The sequence below is a fragment of the Ostrinia furnacalis genome, unplaced genomic scaffold (assembly GCF_004193835.3).
Source record: "Ostrinia furnacalis isolate ACB-3 unplaced genomic scaffold, ASM419383v2 OfSCF7604, whole genome shotgun sequence".
Classification (NCBI taxonomy): domain Eukaryota; kingdom Metazoa; phylum Arthropoda; class Insecta; order Lepidoptera; family Crambidae; genus Ostrinia; species Ostrinia furnacalis.
This window is the reverse complement of record NW_021137843.1, coordinates 796833-814290: the sequence shown is the minus strand read 5'-3', so window position 1 is coordinate 814290 and position 17458 is coordinate 796833. Positions and strand designations below refer to the sequence as shown.

Sequence of the window (17458 nt, the reverse complement as noted above, 5' to 3'; positions counted from 1 at the left end):
CGGCTATTTTACTATTAATAACTACCTACCTAATGTAATTAAATATAAGAAAAAACAAAGCAATATTAACCTACATTAATGCGTGAAAGTTCGTAGAGCACAATAGCATAATTATATGTATAATATCCTCGAAACTATGAATTTATATTTTATAATGCGTAAATTAGGTGTACTAGAATGTAGATTTGTTATAGTACCTAAATACTTTTAATTTTAACCGCATATACATTGTGTGCCTTATTGTAAGTAGAATTATCAAAGTGACCCCTTCACTTCTGACTGACGAGTGCGATCAGCAGCTTACATCACCAATGCAATGCCTGCCCTAGTCATTACGTTTTGTATTAAAATCTTGTATACTGAATCTCAAGTTTTGTAAGAAGATTTGATAAAATTATACAATTAAATTATATTTCAATGCATAATACCAATGTAGCTCTTTCATTTCAAACTCAAACGCACGCACGCTCAATAAAAATCCGAACGTAAATAAACAAAAGGCGCTGATAAGCGGGTAAGTAAGTAGTGGGAACCTTATAGTGGATATTTTACAAAAATCAAATCCCAATATCAATTATCACTCTTTATTGATTTTAAAAAAATATTTATAATATACATTCATTATTTTAGAGCCTATAAAACAATAAAATTCTCAAGATACATGTCTCTATGCGTTGGCAATATCCCACCCGTGTGGCGCGGGCCAATCTACTAATTCTAGTAACAATATGAAGCCAAAAATATTTTTACATTTAGTTAGTTAGTACCTATTTATTGATATACGAATTTAATTCACCTCTTAGCGTCACTAAAAGATAATCATTTAAAAATCTTTAGGCCCTAAGTACTGTTTCAAACTAAAATACAGGATACTGCAGGGAACGCAATAAAATAGTAAATAATAAATATTTATATCTCTTAGAATTTAGCGATAACAACAAAACGTAACTATGAAATCCCTAGGGAATATTATGAATTTAAGGAAATGGAAATAATGAAACAACTCTCCCACAGCAAAAATAACAAATATCACAAGATATTATTATGAATGGTTATAATAAATAAAAAAATGAATAGTTATTAGATAGTAATAACAAGAACTAAGATCTTACATAGAGATAGTGGAAGGAGGTTCTATCGACACACATACCACTTAGCTGCATCCGTAGCTCTGCCATTTATGTACCGTGAAGGCATCTATAGGTATGAGATAGTTATTCAAATACAAACGTCTAGAACTCTCAAATATTATTATTGTTAGCGCAAGCTAAACAAAATTTGCTATAGAACTATGACGCATCGTGAATGCCGCGGATCATGAGGTTTCGTGAAGTCAGCGATGTGTGTATGAAGCCCAAAAACTGTTACAACAACAGTTTTATGCACAACTTTGTATGGCTGATTTTATTAATACAAAAATAAAAATAACAGTTTTAATGAAATATTGCACAGCCGATGATTAAATATAATTTGTATTGGATCCTCTCTTTCAATTTTAAAAATCAAATTTGTTTAATGTAGAAGCTCTCAATCTTAACCTATCATTCATTACATAATAAATTAATTATACGCATTCAGAGACATTTCGAATTTTAGTTGGTTTTATACAGAATGATGTCGGTACTATTCTAAACCTTTTATTACTTATTCTTAAAACTAGGTATACAAAATAGGAATCTGCAATAAAATATTAACGCTCTTGCTTGCATCTCAAATATCAATGTCGATAATTTGAAGAATATAGATTATACATACACATACTATCACCCAAGGAACCAAGATATGTTTGTGTGGAAAAAGAACTAAACAACTGTGTCTGGACGGAGGGAGTCCATATCACTAATCCAGTGAGAAGTAATTGCAATCATTTGCTACAACACAGCAAGGATATAGTATGAACCTGTGTACAAACCATTACTTTTTTTAATAAAAATAAGGGTAGTAATGATGACACTCCATAAATATTGGTCCAATTTCAGGTCACATCACATTTTTTGTCATGGGTCAATAAGTTTATTTCAAAAACAAATCTATTCTTCAGTTTTGTACATGTAAAAATGAGCAAACCAATAGGAATAAATAGAATATCATAGATGGAATATGTTGAATGAGATAAAGGAGAAAGGAAATGCACACTTATGGAATGGAAGGAGACTTACTACTATAAGCACCAGAAGATCATGATTAATAATATGGGTTAAGTTCTAACTAGGAGCAAAATGTCTACAAGGTACAGATATACATAAAATAAAACTTAACTATTATTAATCCCATGAATATTGCTCCTCTATTCATATAATAACAAAGTTTACCACTTAAAACATATTGCAGATTCCCAAAAGGTCACTAATCGTTCTTCGAACACATTACAAAATTATGACTCATATAATGCATACTAAAAACAAAACTTATTATGCTTTAATGTAAACAATAATTAAATTATAAAGAAAAAAAACACGTCAACATTAGCTAGATACAAAATAAAATATGAAACTAAAAAACATGGACGTAAATTGACTGAATGTGTAAGAACAGTAAGGAAATAACATAGATATGCACACCCTGTAAAATTACAACCCTGAAATTAAATTAATAATTGTCAATTTAATCTTTGAATAAGTTTTGTCACAATATTTTTTTTAATTTTTATGTGGTAATTTTATCAGCGGTGTGATTGGCATTGAGCTAGAACAGGGCATAGCGCCCGAGTAAACCCTGTTTCCACCACTCACCCCTCACTGGTCCTTGCGTGCCTTTTTCTTGCTCTTTTTGGATGTCTTAGAAGCATCGATCCAAGTGTCTGTAAAAGGATGAATAAGTGTGAGTAAAAATATATTATACAAGTTGCAAGTTAAGGTTCCAAACAACTAAGTATTTATTTACCTCCGAGCTCATCAAACACGGGCACATTTTGCTTGTCATCTTGTTTGTCCGATGATTCAGTGTTGTCAGGCTCAGGCTTTGGTGCATTCTTTGCAATGGCAGCATTCTGCAACAAAAAAAACAATTAATTTTAGTATTGACTAGCGGCCGCCCGCGACTTCGTACGCGTGGATCCCGTTTTACCCCCTTCATCTTACGCGGCTTAGATTTTTTCATACAAATGTTTTTTCCCGCTAACTCCCGTTCCCGTGGGAATTTTGCAATATCCTGTTGTAACTAAGCTTTACGTTTACTAAGGTACCTTCATGTCAAATTTCAAGCGTCTAACTTAAGAGGTTTAGATTTTTCATACAAAAGGATTTTCCCGCTAATTCCCGTTCCCGTGGGAATTCCTAAGTATACTATAACCTGCCCAGGAGTATGAAGAATAATTGTACCAAGTTTCGTTAAAATCCGTCAAGTAGTTTTTGTTTCTATAAGGAACAGACAGACAGACAGACAGACAGACAGACAGACGGACAGACAGACAGACAAAAATTTTACTGATTGCATTTTTGGCATCAGTATCGATCACTAATCACCCCCTGATAGTTATTTTGAAAATATATTTCATGTACAGAATTGACCTCTCTACAGATTTATTATAAGTATAGATAGATGATGGCAATCAATAAATGGTTTACATTCATCATATTATTATTTGACTGCCAACTGCCATTAAACACTAATGAATTTGTAATACCTAGTATTTACATTTGAAAAGACATCTGATCAAAGAGTTTCAATTACCTCAGTAGCCTTCTTCTTAATCTGCTTCTCCTTGTTTTCCTTCTTCTTGTTGCTCCTCAGATCCTTGACATCTTGAATTTCCTCAACTTCAGGTTCATTTTCATCATCTCCACCACCAAGAGCGGCCTGCTCACGGCGTTCAGCCTGGGAATTATAGTAGTTTGAGTAAAATATCACAACACATCACAGGATATAATAAAACAAAATAAGATTTTAGATTTAACATGACAAAGTTAAATCATTCACATAACATTTCTCATAGTCCTTTTATAAAAATAGTTAAAAATCTGCATACCTCCTTCAAGACGCGTTGGAATTCTTCCACTTGGGCTTGCAGAGCACGGGCAGCATCTTCGTCCACCTCAGGGCCAACAGCACTGATGACTTTGATGGTCTCTTCCGCGGGCTCCTCGGAGGAACGCGCTGCTTCCACGTCAGCATCCTTCACCACCTTCTTGTTCTTCTTGGCCGGGCTCTCCTTCAAAATCAAAAATCAAAATCAAAAATATTTATTCAGTTTAGACCACAAGTGGCACTTATGAACGTCAATCATCATCATCATGTCAGCCATAGGACGTCCACTGCTGAACATAGGCCTCCCCTAATGCTTTCCACATTGATCGATTGGTAGCGGCCTGCATCCAGCGCTTCCCTGCTACCTTCACGATGTCGTCGGTCCACCTTGTAGGTGGACGTCCCACGCTGCGCCTTCCGGATGAACGTCAATAGAAAATAATAAAAAAAGAAAAGGTAGCCCTTATGGGGCACTTTACATGATTGTCCTTCTTCTTTTCCTCGGGGCTCTTCACCTTCTTCTTCTCCTTCTTCGGCACCTCCTCCCACACCCCCTCATCAAAGTCCGCCGGCTTCTCGAGCTCCACAGGTTGCTTCCTCCCTTTGCCTTTCTTAGCATCGTCCTTGGACGCCTTCTTCACAGGTTTAGGCTCCTGCCTCTCCTTGGGCTTAGGTTTCTCCGCTTCTTTCACTTTCTCCTTGGTGGGAGATTTCTTAGTGCTCTCAGACTTGGCCTTCGCATCCTCATTCGAAGAACGGTTGGGAGAAGACTTCTGTAATCATTAGAAGTTATACAAGAAATGTTAACTTGTGTTATATTGAAATGTATGAAAAGTAAATGCCAGAATGTTTAATTAATGAAAGAACTTTATAACCAGGTTCTGTTATGATTGTCACCTGCTCGCTGCCCACTACGACTCCCGGCAGCTACGAGCATATGCTCGCTAACAGGTTAAAAATAAAATGAGCACAACGACCACTATGTCGGGCGCGAATACTGTGTTGTTTTCACTGACCTTGTCCTTGGTTTTTCTCTTCTTGTTTGATGATTTCCTATCGTCTACAACTAGGGGCAGCTTATCAAACTGTGGCTGTTCCGCGGAGTGGAATCCGAAGACAAATACTAGAGCTGCGCATACTAAAACAACAGCTACTGCCGCAACGGGGAAAAGAAACTGGGTATTAGACACTTGCGTCAACAGTTCCATCTTAGACAACTATTAATATATACTCTAAAATTAATAGTTCACATATGAAGGTGCCGATAAGGTTTGATAATGTTCAACAAATTTAATTCCCCAATGATAAAAGCAGACACGGAGACATGATGACGCGGCTGTGACGTGCCAAAAAATTGCGATTAGTTGGGGGCTGTGTGACCATTTTACGACAAAATAATGTTATGATTATTAAATTTAATTCATTACACTTAATTATCATTTTAGCATTAATTATTCCATTTTAAAAATACAGAACATTTCAATAATATTTTTTGGTCCCCGTGAAAAATCTGAGAAAACCGGTACAAAAAATATCAGCCGTGCAGACGTACCGGTTATGAATGAATGAGCCTCATTTTGGTTGCGTCCACCCTGTGCGTCCACCAAATTAAAAACAACAAAGTCAAAAATTTGACATCACATGTGAGATAACCTCAAATTTAATTATTTATTTATGAGTAAATCATGGGGGGTAATAACAAGAAAAAGATAAAAGGCAATAAAAAACGTAAAATGAAAAAAGGAAAACCACATAATCAGTTGCACGGATCAGCAGGTGATGACAACGAAGTTTTGGATGAATCTAATACAGTACCACCAAGTGATGATCAAGCTGAGTTTGACCTGAAACCCCAAAAACGGCAACATTCAGATGATGACTCGGAGTGTGAAAATGAACCCAAGAGAAAAAAGAAGAAGAAGAAGCAAATTCAACAGAATGATAATTCAACTGACAAGAAGAATAAGAAGTCTATTCGTCAGATGAAAAAAGAGAAGCATGCTCAGCGACAAGCTGAAATGGAAGCTGCGTCCAAAGAACAGCTGAAGTCCCAGTGCTTAAGTTACCTCTCACAATGGAAACACAATAGATCCAACTGGAAATTTATGAAGGCAAAACAAGTATGGCTTTACAAAAATAAATTTTCACAAAAGCTTATTCCAAATGAATCATGGCCTTTACTAATGGAATACTTTGAATCTGCCAAAGGAAATATAAGGAACATGTTATTAGATGATTCTAATAAAATCATTAAACAAATGGATGATTGGACAGAAGCACAGAATGACGAGAATGCTGATGAAAAAGAAAGTGAGACAGAAGAAACAGAAGATTCAAATAAACCTATCAAGCCAGATGATACAATTTATAAAAGAGCTAGGGATTTAATACAATGTCTACAAGAATAAGGCATTTGTTTTATTTCAATTTATTATGTTCAACTAATTTGGTAACAACAATAATTTAAGAAGTACATGTGCACTGTTGATGGATCTTAAGCTTTGACTTCTGCCTTAGATTCCTCGGAAGTGAATTGTTCAATCCATTTGCGCAGTTTGTCAGTGTCTTGCAGACCCACCAGGCGTTGCTGCACTTTCCCATCTTTGATGGCGACTAATACAGGGACAGAACTGACTTCATAATCTAATGCCAAGTCTGTCTGCTCATCAATGTCCACTTTAGCCAGGATTACTTTTCCTTTGCTTTCTGAGATGATGGATTCCAGACGAGGAGTCAGCAGCCTACATGGATTGCACCACCTGAAATAAGACATTTAAAAAAACAAGATTATTGCCTGAGGGTCTATCTTATCATAGTAATTTATTATTGACAATAAAAAGTATTAGGATCAGTGATAAAAATGATGTAACAACAAGATAAATAGAATAACCTCTGTACCCAATTTGAATACAGAGACAATTAATTATACCCAATTAAAAACAATTTCAAAGGTTGATTTAATGAAATAATTGATTTGAAAGTAGCTAAGAGACAAAAATAATATAATAATTTGACAAATAATTTTTAACATTTCAAGTGTATTTTTTATACTTAAAACAGCTAGCGATTTAATACTCACGTAGCGAAAAAATCTACAACTACTGGAACTTTGCTATTGATGACTTTTGCCTTAAAATCATCAGTGCTTTGAATTTTCACAATGTCGCATTTTGCAGAAGTCATTGAAAAGTTTCTAAGAATTTGTGCATTCTTTCCCGCAGCGAAGGAGCTACGAACCACCAAATTCGTGATATTTTTTACGAGCATTGTGAAAACAGCGTACGAAATTTAAAAATTACTTTAATTTTCTAGTAATTTCAAGTCTTAGATTCTTGCGAATTTGCGACTTGATTCACTTCAATTCACTTGATTCTTCTGCGGTCGTTCTGTCAAAAAATCAACTGTCTGTCAAAGTGACTATTCTTTTTAATTTATTCCAAATAAGTATAGTGTTGCATAACTTGCATGCATAGTATCGTATCGGTATCGTATTTGCTTTTAATTAGTAATGGCGCGTATAGTCTGAACCTACGACCTTCTCCAAAGTTATGCAGTTAACAGTGGCGGCGTAGCATAGGTTGGCACCCGGGNCCCCCCCCCGTCATAATATAAATTATAGCTTAAGGCACCCCAGAATGGCACCCCCCTGTCTTGACATCACGACCGTCCTTGCCATGCAGATGCGTCAGTGAGTACTAATCTGCGCGTATTTGTCACCCCCTGATGCTTGGCACCCGGGGCGGACCGCCCCCACCGCCCCCCCCTTACGCCGCTACTGCTTATTAACAAGTGCGAAACGAATATAGGAATGTTTGTGAGTCTCTATTACCTAGCTTCGTTGACTTAGTCCGCTAGAAACTTAGCGGCAAGAAGTCAAAAAGTAAAAACTAGCCAACTAGTCCTTACTCAAGTCATTCGTGAAAAACTTTTTGCCAGTTTTTAGGTTCATTCATAACCCAAATGTATCACCACAATTTTTTGTACGATTTCATTACGATTAAAAGACAACACTGATTTGTTCCTCAAAAATTCACGGGCCATAATATCACAGTTTTAGTCTTGTCTATGAATTCTTTCTCTTTCTATCTGTTTGTCTACTTTCACGAATAATTAAAAAAAAAAGAAAATTTTTAGTCTGTGGGTCGGTCTTTGGCAGAAAGTCCTCGCGTGTGCATTCTTGCTGTTTATTTGGTTAATGCGAAATTCACATGACAAAATAATATTAAAATAAAGAAAATGTATTCCAGTGATGATTACAACGAGGTATGACGTAAAAGATTCCTATAGAATATGTTTAACTTGGTGTCATATAACCTAGAATGTTTCATCGAAAACGTAAGCAATTCGTTCAATTTCATACAATAATCGGGATGTTTCATTTTAGGGAGGCTATGAGTCCTTTGGGGACTACGAACCGCATACTGGGGACCCACAGTATGACTTGGAATATGATAGGTCATACTATAAAATGCCTGAGATGGTGAGTAATATTTCTCTAACCTGTTTTATTTTCCTGCTATACTCTTGTTCCTTTAAGCTTTCTGAACATCGAACTAAATCTCAGCATATTGGTTGCATATTAAATTGTTGTTTCATTACCTATATGGAAGGCTTAATATTATGTAAAATTTATAAAATTTGAGAATAATATCATAGGCAATTTTACAACCAGTTAGAATGGCAGATAGCTATTGTAGAAAGTACTGTATTAAAATAACTAAAGCCTCGATAGAAATTAAAGAATCAGTAGAAATAAACAAAAACATTTTGTTTTTAAGTGTTTACCTAAACCTGTGTAATATCACCTTTTATGCCTTATTTTCAGGTGAAAAAGTTCTTGGTGTATTTCCGCAATATGATAAATGAAGGTGTAACTTATGAGATCCTAAATCTCTATGAAAACACTTTCCCAAAACTAACAGAACAGTATTTTGAGAACACTCCTTGGCCAGAGGAAAATGAAGTGGCACCTGTTGTTGATAATGATCATGTAAGTAGCATTATTTTTAAGAACCCAAGAAGATATATTAAGTTGATAATATTATGTATGTTTATAATAAAACTAGACTGCATTCTTCTCTACTGTGCCTAAAATATGTAATCCAATCCAGGTGACTTAAATAAATCTAAAAGATCAGTAATTAGTAGGACATTGATTTGATTCTATAACTATTACTTTTTAGGTTTTCATGATCCTGTACAAAGAGCTGTACTATCGCGATATCTACGCGCGTGTCCCAGGAGGACCAAAACCTGAACAACGATTCACTTCATTTTACAATTACTGTGACTTGTTCAACTATATTTTGTCTGCCGAAACCCCGGTTCCCTTAGAGTTGCCTGACCAATGGCTTTGGGAACTCATTGATGAGTTTGTCTACCAGTTTCAATCTTTTGCCCAATATAGGTATGTATCTTCGTTTTTTTATGCATTTCTCATACACACAAGTTCCAATAAGAGATGCTCTGTTTGTATTTTGCATACAATGTTATGATTAATTATGTACTAGAAATCACTTGGTCGGAAGAAACTACAAAATCCTCTGCATGCAAGTATAAACCCTCATAATTATGTTACAGGTCACGCACCTCTAAGTTGAGCCCTGCTGAGATCGAGGCTCTTAATACTGAGAACAAGGCATGGAATGTTCTCTGCATACTGAATGTTCTGCATTCCCTTGTGGACAAGTCCAACATCAAGCGCCAACTTGAGGTAAATAATGGCTATATTTAAATAATTGCAGGCAAATTCTGTTCATTTAGACCACCTTCACATTAGGGCAGCAGCTGGGCGTCTTGTCGCGCGACGGTTGCGCTGCTAAAGTCGCCTAAATGTGAAAGCACTCTTAGTCTCCACTCTCCACTAGACCCTCTTCAATTTATCAGAGCTAAGTGGAGGATTTGGCCTGCAATGCGGAGGGCTCTGAGCTTTCTTCCTTAACTATCTAGCAGCTAGATCAGTCTTTCCCAAAGTGGGCGATAACGCCCCCTTGTGGGCGCTGCAGGCTTAAAGGGGGGCGGTAAGAGACCCAGAAAAAAAATCGGGACGTTGTGTAGAGGCTTGGGAGGCGTCATCTACTAACGCCCGATTCCCATATTCAATCCTTGTCCAAATCCGGATTACAACTGTCAAATTGAATTCAGTTCTAGATTATATTTCCAAAATTTTCGATGCATTTACACTTTAATATTGTTTAAATAGTCTTATAAACAATATAAAAATGTAAAAACATCAAAAACCGCAGTTATTTTGGCCAAAAACATATTAAAATTTGACAGTTGACAATCCAAATCCGTATAATTTGGATTAGGATTGAATATAGAAATCCAGCATAGGAGGACTCTTAGACACCGACTGAGCTCGACTCTTGACTACAAAAATGGGGGGCGCTAAAAAAATAATTTATTCTCAAAGTGGGCAGTAGACTAAATAAGTTTGGGAACCACTGAGCTAGATGTTAACAAATGTGTCTGTAATCAGGTTTACACTGCCGGCGGTGACCCCGACTCCGTGGCGGGCGAGTTCGGCCGCCACACCCTCTACAAGATGCTGGGATACTTCTCGCTGGTGGGGCTCCTGCGGCTGCACTCGCTGCTTGGAGACTACTACCAGGCGATTAAGGTTTGTATTCAAGACAAAGATAGATAAAGTATAGAAATAAATATTTTTTCATCTACTAAAGCCTGGTCCGTGAGCACGTAGAATCCCGTCCAATGACCCCAAGCTACCCATCCCTATCGCCCGCGCGTAATTATGTTGCTGTCGCGACTGTTCGACGGGCGCCCGCAGTGAGTGTGCGTGCTAGATTAAACTAGATTACTCGAGGCAAAAGCTAGCCTGTGGCTTTCCGTCTATCACAGAAAAACTTTATCGCGCACGTGACCTTGTTTAAAAAGCTGGTATAAAAACTATACTATTTTTTTCCTTGAACCTTGACCTCTATTCCTTTCATCAAAATCAGAAGTATTTTTGCATAGTTTTTAAGAGTTACGAAAGTTCCATGTATCTTTTATATCTATTTATAAGATACTAGCTTTCCGCCCGTGACTTAGCGCGCGTGGACTACATTATCTACATATTTTACGGAACCCTATTATTTCCAAATTAAAATTTAGCCTATGTTACTCGTGGATAATTTAGCTTTCGAATGGTGACAGAATTTTTAAAAACTGTCCAGTAGTTTTTGAGCCTATTCATTACAACCAAACAAACAAAGTTTTCCTCTTTATAATATTAGTGTAGAAGTAACACAGTTGAACATCACTTCAGGTGCTGGAAAACATCGAGCTGCACAAGAAGTCGACCTACTCCCACGTGCCCGCGTGCCAGGTCTCCACCTCTTACTACGTGGGCTTCGCGTACATGATGATGCGGCGCTACGCCGACGCCATCCGCACGCTGTCAACCGCGCTGCTGTATGTGCAGCGCACTAAGCAGCTGTTCTCTGCTCGCTCTTACCAGAACGACCAGATCAATAAGCAGACGGAGCAGATGTATAATCTGCTGGCTATCTGCCTGGTGCTGCATCCGCAGTGTGTTGACGAGTCCATTCAGCAGGTGAGCATAAGGTTTTATTTACAAGCATTGTGTCTTCATTTGATTGACTTCTTCACTAAGAATTGTGCTTTCATTGCAGCTTCTAATTATCTTAACAACTGTATACAGACAGCATAGTGTAACAAAATTCACATCAATAGTTTCCAAGTGAAATCATAAAAATTCTTTTGAAACCTTCAAATGTTACTTAAATATTGATTGCATAAAATAAATATTTTCTTGTAACATCTTTAATACGATCTTATATGCTTATTTTGTTGTTAGAAAATGTTAAGGCCTTTGTCCAGCCACGGACGTAACTTGGTTCAAGCAACATTTAGCTAACAACACAATAATTTTCCAGGTGCTCCGTGAGAAGAACTACCACGAGAAGATGTTCAAGATGCAGTACGGCGACCTGGGCGAGTTCGAGAGCTGCTTCACCTTCGCCTGCCCCAAGTTCCTGGCGCCCTGCCCGCCGCCTGTCGAGCCCGGCTCCAATTACGGCCGCGACGCCGTCAAGCACCAGACGCAGGTCTTCATGGACGAGGTAATTCAGTTCGTTCGCTTCAGCCAAATGATGTCCACTGCTGGACAAAGGGCCAGACCCATTGTGAGAAATTTTTAGGGGCCCCAAGGATTTCCACAACGACCGGTCCTGCGCCGCCCGCATCCAGGCAGTTTTCAGTGCCTAACTGACTTTATAAAGTCTAGTTTGGTTATCCTCTACCACGCCAGCATCTCAGGACGATGTTCCTGGGGCTTTGTCGAGCCTAGTTCTAACTACGGCCGCGACGCCGTCAAGCACCAGACGCAAGTCTTCATGGACGAGGTACTTTTCAGTTCGTTCGTTTCAGCCAAATGATGTCCACTGATGGACAAAGGGCCAAACCCATTGTGAGAAATCTTTGGGGGCCTCAGGGATTTCCACAACGACCGGTCCACGCCAGCATCCTAGGACGATGTTTCTGCGGCTTTGTCGAGCCTAGTTCTAACTACGGCCGCGACGCCGTCAAACACCAGACGCAAGTCTTAATGGATGAGGTCATTAACAACACTTTAATTAACCAACTTTAAGAGCCTACAAAGACTGCATTGAAGACGAATTACGCACATTACACCAAATACCTATGTCATCATCATCATCATAATTTCAGCCATAGGATGTCCACTGCTGAACATAGGCCTCCCCCAATGACTTCCACATCGCACGGTTGGTAGCTGCCTGCATCCAGCGCCTTCCTGCTACCTTTGTCAGAGGCCTTATACAGAAGCTCAAAGTTGCACAGCGTGCTATGGAGAGTGCTATGCTCGGTGTTTCTTTACGAGATTGATTCATAAATGAGGAGATCCGTAAACGAACTAAAGTCGCTGACATAACCTGACGGATTAGCAAGCTGAAGTGGCAATGGGCAGGGCACATAGTACGCAGAACTGACGGCCGATGGGGCAGCAAGGTTCTGGAATGTCCACCCACAATACCTATGTATAACGAAGAAAAGATAAATTACGATAGATGACATACCATCTGTAATATTCGTCCTACTGCTACACACTTGAAAGTTGAAAGTTACAGCAATTACGTGTCCCAATTTAATTTCGGATTGTCTTCCTGCATCCTTGTCACTATAACAAAATAAATACCTATTACGTCCACAGGTCCGCCAGCAAAAGATGCTGCCGACCATCCGGTCTTACCTGAAGCTGTACACGACGCTCCCGCTGGCCAAGCTGGCGGCGTTCATGATGGCGGCGCGCGGCGGCGACCGCGACCGGGACGTGGCGCGCGAGCACGCCTCGCTGGCCATCCACCTGCTCTGCTTCAAGCACAAGATGAAGAACGTCGTCTGGACTAAAGGCCCCAGCGGCCTGGATGGAAAGTTCCAGAGCGGATCTGAGGTTCGGCCTGTTTGATATTTGATGTCGATAGGTAAACGGTGTGATGCTGACAGCATAGGACTGCCGATTCGAGCGTTGACATTCGCAGTCCGTTAGACTACCGAGTTGAACCCACTCCATACATGCTTATAAGTTTATGCAGAAGTTAACAGATACCTATTAGTAATGTAAATCAACGATTTGACATTGATGTTGCCTTCGCCATACAAACGCATTTGTCTGCATTTACACAAATTCAATTTGTAATGTTGTTTCAGTTGGACTTCTATATCGACAATGACATGATCCATATCGCCGACACGAAGGTGGCCCATCGCTACGGCGACTTCTTCATTCGGAAACTCTTGAAGTTTGAAGAACTCAACCGCAAACTTCACCACATCAAAATATAATCAGTCGCAAATATTTGTATAACACAGATAATGTAATAAAACTCAATAAATATTATAATGTTATTTTATTACAGTTTATACTGCACAAATTTTCGATTTCGTTTATAAAATCTTTTAGGCTCCTTTATTTCTACATTAGAACGCTGTACTGTCTCTGGATATGTTTCTTCAAACTGCTGCCATGGGTGTTCTGGTTTCAGATGTTCATAAACATTTACTTCCTTTAGCCAAGTTTTATAGACTTTCAAGAAGTTTTTAGAACCTCTCATAACTGCGTTTGCTGATGGAGTAGGAGTAGTTTGTGCCTAAAAAAAACAAAAAATTTACAGATGCATTTATAATTTTAAGTGAACAGAAATGTAATATTGTTCCATTGAATCTTAAATACTAACCTGAGCTATTCTCTTTGTACACCTATCAGATAATGTTTCCAAATGTTTTAAAAATGCTTCATTTACTTTAATATTCTCTTCTTTAACTTTTTCCATTATGTACAAAACATATTTAAAGTCCATATTCATAGCACCATTTTTTAATAGTGTTCCTAAGATTTCAATGTTTACCCTGCAACATAAAAATGAATATTGGTTAATTAAAAAGGCAGAATAACAATAATTTAAAGTTTAGTAGTGCCTGAAAAATAATTACATACTTCAATTTATTTTCATTCATTTCAGTTAATAACTTATCCGCACTTTCTTTTGTTCTGCAAGCTAGTGCTAATACACCATATGTCATTATATTGAATTTCAGTCTGAATTTCTTTTTCAGGGGATGTATCTTTTTGTTCCGAATTTTACATTCTTCTTCAACCAAGTCTTTGACAGCCTGAAAGATTAAATATTTTTTTAATCATTTGTTAGGTACTTATTTGTTTAAATATTTATGCAAGATGTGTTATTTTTCATACTTACAAATGCACCATCATAATCTGTTCTTAAACATCTCTTCTTTATAAGATTATTGTAGAAATCAATATCAGCTCTGATTCCTTGAGTTTTCATGGTTTCAAGTAAGTGATTTTCAGCTTCTGGTGTATTATCTATCAGTGGAAGCATTTGAGTAAATGTTTTGATATCTGGGTTGACTGAGTAGATTTGCATTTCCTTCAGAAAGTCATCTTGCCCACCCACAATGGCAAATTTATCTTGGACAGAGTGTACTTCTTGTAAAGACAGTACTTGCTGCATTTGCACAATTTTTGAAAGTAAATTAGGTACAGTTCTTCTGTCTTCCACTTGTGTATGTTTAGATAAATTATTTGTTATAGTAATATTAACAGAATCTCTATCATTATTTTTGTCACTTACAATAATCTCATTAGAATTTTCTACATTTTCACCTGGCAAAGATTGCAATATTTTATTATCATCACTGATATGGGGTTTTGCTTCTGAAGATTCAATTTGCATAACTTCAACATGCCTTGATCCAATTGCAATGTGTTCTCTGAGTAAACATACCAATTCTTCAATATCATTTTTGGAACCCAAGTTACAATCTTTGACACATCTTAGCATGAGATTGAATGAAAAAAGATTAGGTTTTTCTCTCATTCTCAACATTTTCCTCCAAACAACAAGGGCATGTCTTAAGCCAGACTCTTTGTCAGAAATACAAGCATGTAAAAGGTGGTTCAATGTGTGAACTCGGATTTTGATTTTTTTAGATATCATCTCATCAACAATTTGAAATGCTGTTGCAATATCTCCACATCTCCCAAATGCTTTGATCATTGCATTATAATTTGTTAAATTGGGCTCTATACCTTTTTCAATCATTAAAGATCTTAAATTTTTTGCATGCAATAATCCATCTTTAGCCCATGGACTATTGCTACATGCATGAAACAAACATGTGTAAGTATCACCTGTGGGTTTTAAAGCTCTCTTTTTCATGTCATTAAATAATTTAAATGCTTTTTTTGTGTAACCCACTTCAGCACAAGCACCAATTAATATATTGTAAATGTAATTTTCAGGTTTAACTCTATCCACAGTCAACATCCTTACTTCTAACACATTAATAGCCTCTTTGAGTCTTTTATGTGATAAATACTGCTTAATTAAATCTGCATACTGTTTAGTGGTTAACTTTTGGTTGGGCAATGGATTGTTTTGAATGTATTCATGTTCTTGGACGTCGCCGGGATCACTGAATTCATCTTCTCTAACTTTAACACTTTTTGTCAATGTTCCAAACTGGTCTGGATCATCCAAATACGTGAAGTTGTCTTCAGTTTTTATTTGATTAATTTTAATCGATTTAGGCTCAATATTTGTACTAATAGACGTTGATTTAAATATACAAGGGATTGAAGTCCTATTTCTAATAACTTGTAACAGCCTTAGACAACGATGAGCCATAACGATTGGTTAATATTGTTATCAGCCTCTTTTCAAATCACTAAGTATGTAGTTATTCCGTTCTGGATCAGGATACACAGTAAACACATAAATAAACTTTACTAAAAAAAGTTCCACATTCGTAACATAACCTAAAAATTTGCTTTCTGACATTGACAGTTGACATGAAATCACAGACAGACAGAGATGTATTTAAGTTTTTTTTTCGGAGTCGTATCGTATTGAACGAACAGTACGATACTGATACGACATACAACAATAAAAATATCCAACCTTTTATGTTTTATCAAAAAAACCCGCCCATTCCCATGGACATCTGACAAAACGTGACAAATTCACTGATATAGTTCCAAAATACTGAACTGTCCTATCATGAAGCTACAGATAAAAATGGAGGCCACACTCCGAATACCTACTTGAAGCACAAACTAAGTATCACTATCTCGCTCTCTGTGGGTAGACTCGCTCTTTCTAAATAAACAAAAAATATAAAATTGCTCAAATTCAATGAATCCAATGTAAAATCTTTATTTCTTGACATAGGTATCATTAAAAATGATAAGTATAATTACTGGTAAAACGTTTTAGGAAGAAATTACTGTAAAAAATGTGAAAAATGTTTACAATGATCCAATGTCGGAAATCACGAAATAAACACTTACGCGTGGAATCTTATGTCACTTCCAGGACACCACGTACTACCGCAACCACACACTACAAAATTTTGCACCAATTCTTGTGATAAAACAATGATTATTTCTTGTAAACAATCTCAAACGAAATTAACTGCTTAATAAACAAAATAGTAAACAACCGCCATGATGGGCCGGATTGGGCCGATGTTGCCACATGGTACCGATTACCCAGGAATTGGGATTGTAATTCCCTGATTCGATTCTGACACATTAAGCCTAAATGGCCGACAATTTTGTGATGTTTTATTTAACTAGGTAATCTTAGTTTCAAATATTAATTATTTATTTGTTTAACCCATTAACGCCCGCCGTACAATAAATAGTACACAACTTTAAGTTACGATAAATCTGGTTTAGTGAGTATTTTTACCCTGGAAATAATTACAATCGGTAAACAAAGGTCTATGCATTATATCCTGAGATGAAACAGACCATAATTATACAATCTTAAGGGGGTATTTTGCGATTTCGTTTCAGTGATTTTTTCATGTCTTCTAGTGGGTACTTGATAATTTTTTATGCAAGGTTTAAGTTACACAAAATACCAAATAAGTTGTTTGTGTATTAGCTAACAACATATCCTAATAAAAAATACATAGAAAA

The 17458-nt window shown here is 37.1% G+C and overlaps 5 protein-coding genes across 5 annotated transcripts; 2 read left to right on the top strand and 3 right to left on the bottom strand.

Moving 5' to 3' along the window:
* Positions 1–721: 721 nt before the first annotated feature.
* Positions 722–5315, bottom strand: LOC114365625 (hepatoma-derived growth factor-related protein 2-like). The gene is made up of 6 exons (XM_028322243.1): positions 4983–5315; positions 4446–4739; positions 3968–4150; positions 3673–3816; positions 2884–2989; positions 722–2800 (listed from the first exon to the last, which is right to left on the bottom strand). Exons 1-6 carry the CDS (start codon positions 5172–5174, stop codon positions 2736–2738), a joined length of 984 nt encoding a protein of 327 aa, XP_028178044.1. The 5' UTR covers positions 5175–5315; the 3' UTR covers positions 722–2735.
* A 244-nt stretch (positions 5316–5559) lies between these two features.
* Positions 5560–6382, top strand: LOC114365627 (uncharacterized protein C7orf50 homolog). The gene has a single exon (XM_028322245.1). The coding sequence runs from the start codon at positions 5652–5654 to the stop codon at positions 6372–6374; it is 723 nt and encodes a 240-aa protein (XP_028178046.1). The 5' UTR covers positions 5560–5651; the 3' UTR covers positions 6375–6382.
* Positions 6364–7518, bottom strand: LOC114365628 (thioredoxin, mitochondrial). The gene is made up of 2 exons (XM_028322246.1): positions 7046–7518; positions 6364–6725 (listed from the first exon to the last, which is right to left on the bottom strand). The coding sequence occupies exons 1-2, from the start codon at positions 7231–7233 to the stop codon at positions 6461–6463; spliced, it is 453 nt and encodes a 150-aa protein (XP_028178047.1). The 5' UTR covers positions 7234–7518; the 3' UTR covers positions 6364–6460.
* Positions 7519–8088: 570 nt separating this feature from the next.
* On the top strand, positions 8089–13807 carry eIF3l (eukaryotic translation initiation factor 3 subunit L). The gene is made up of 10 exons (XM_028322171.1): positions 8089–8229; positions 8351–8446; positions 8792–8956; positions 9150–9373; positions 9547–9679; positions 10448–10588; positions 11237–11524; positions 11868–12053; positions 13163–13402; positions 13660–13807. Exons 1-10 carry the CDS (start codon positions 8203–8205, stop codon positions 13792–13794), a joined length of 1635 nt encoding a protein of 544 aa, XP_028177972.1. The 5' UTR covers positions 8089–8202; the 3' UTR covers positions 13795–13807.
* Positions 13808–13844: 37 nt separating this feature from the next.
* On the bottom strand, positions 13845–16308 carry LOC114365567 (pentatricopeptide repeat-containing protein 1, mitochondrial). Its single transcript, XM_028322170.1, has 4 exons — positions 14709–16308; positions 14447–14622; positions 14187–14358; positions 13845–14099 (listed from the first exon to the last, which is right to left on the bottom strand). The coding sequence occupies exons 1-4, from the start codon at positions 16158–16160 to the stop codon at positions 13863–13865; spliced, it is 2037 nt and encodes a 678-aa protein (XP_028177971.1). The 5' UTR covers positions 16161–16308; the 3' UTR covers positions 13845–13862.
* Positions 16309–17458: the final 1150 nt, after the last annotated feature.

Bases quoted from the DNA above. Each gene is read 5' to 3' on its own strand.
- eIF3l (XM_028322171.1), top strand. From the start codon at position 8,203: ATGTATTCCAGTGATGATTACAACGAG. The intron at 8,230-8,350 runs GTATGACGTAAA...GTTTCATTTTAG, and splicing joins CCAGTGATGATTACAACGAG to GGAGGCTATGAGTCCTTTGG. The intron at 9,374-9,546 runs GTATGTATCTTC...ATTATGTTACAG, and splicing joins CAATCTTTTGCCCAATATAG to GTCACGCACCTCTAAGTTGA.
- LOC114365625 (XM_028322243.1), bottom strand. From the start codon at position 5,174: ATGGAACTGTTGACGCAAGTGTCTAATACCCAGTTTCTTTTCCCCGTT. The intron at 4,740-4,982 runs GTCAGTGAAAAC...TAATGATTACAG, and splicing joins AGAGAAAAACCAAGGACAAG to AAGTCTTCTCCCAACCGTTC. The intron at 3,817-3,967 runs GTATGCAGATTT...TATAATTCCCAG, and splicing joins TCCAACGCGTCTTGAAGGAG to GCTGAACGCCGTGAGCAGGC.
- LOC114365567 (XM_028322170.1), bottom strand. From the start codon at position 16,160: ATGGCTCATCGTTGTCTAAGGCTGTTACAAGTTATTAGAAATAGGACT. The intron at 14,623-14,708 runs GTAAGTATGAAA...TTAATCTTTCAG, and splicing joins CAGATTATGATGGTGCATTT to GCTGTCAAAGACTTGGTTGA. The intron at 14,359-14,446 runs GTATGTAATTAT...TTTATGTTGCAG, and splicing joins ATGAATGAAAATAAATTGAA to GGTAAACATTGAAATCTTAG.
- LOC114365627 (XM_028322245.1), top strand. From the start codon at position 5,652: ATGGGGGGTAATAACAAGAAAAAGATAAAAGGCAATAAAAAACGTAAA.
- LOC114365628 (XM_028322246.1), bottom strand. From the start codon at position 7,233: ATGCTCGTAAAAAATATCACGAATTTGGTGGTTCGTAGCTCCTTCGCT. The intron at 6,726-7,045 runs GTGAGTATTAAA...GTCTTATTTCAG, and splicing joins GTTGTAGATTTTTTCGCTAC to GTGGTGCAATCCATGTAGGC.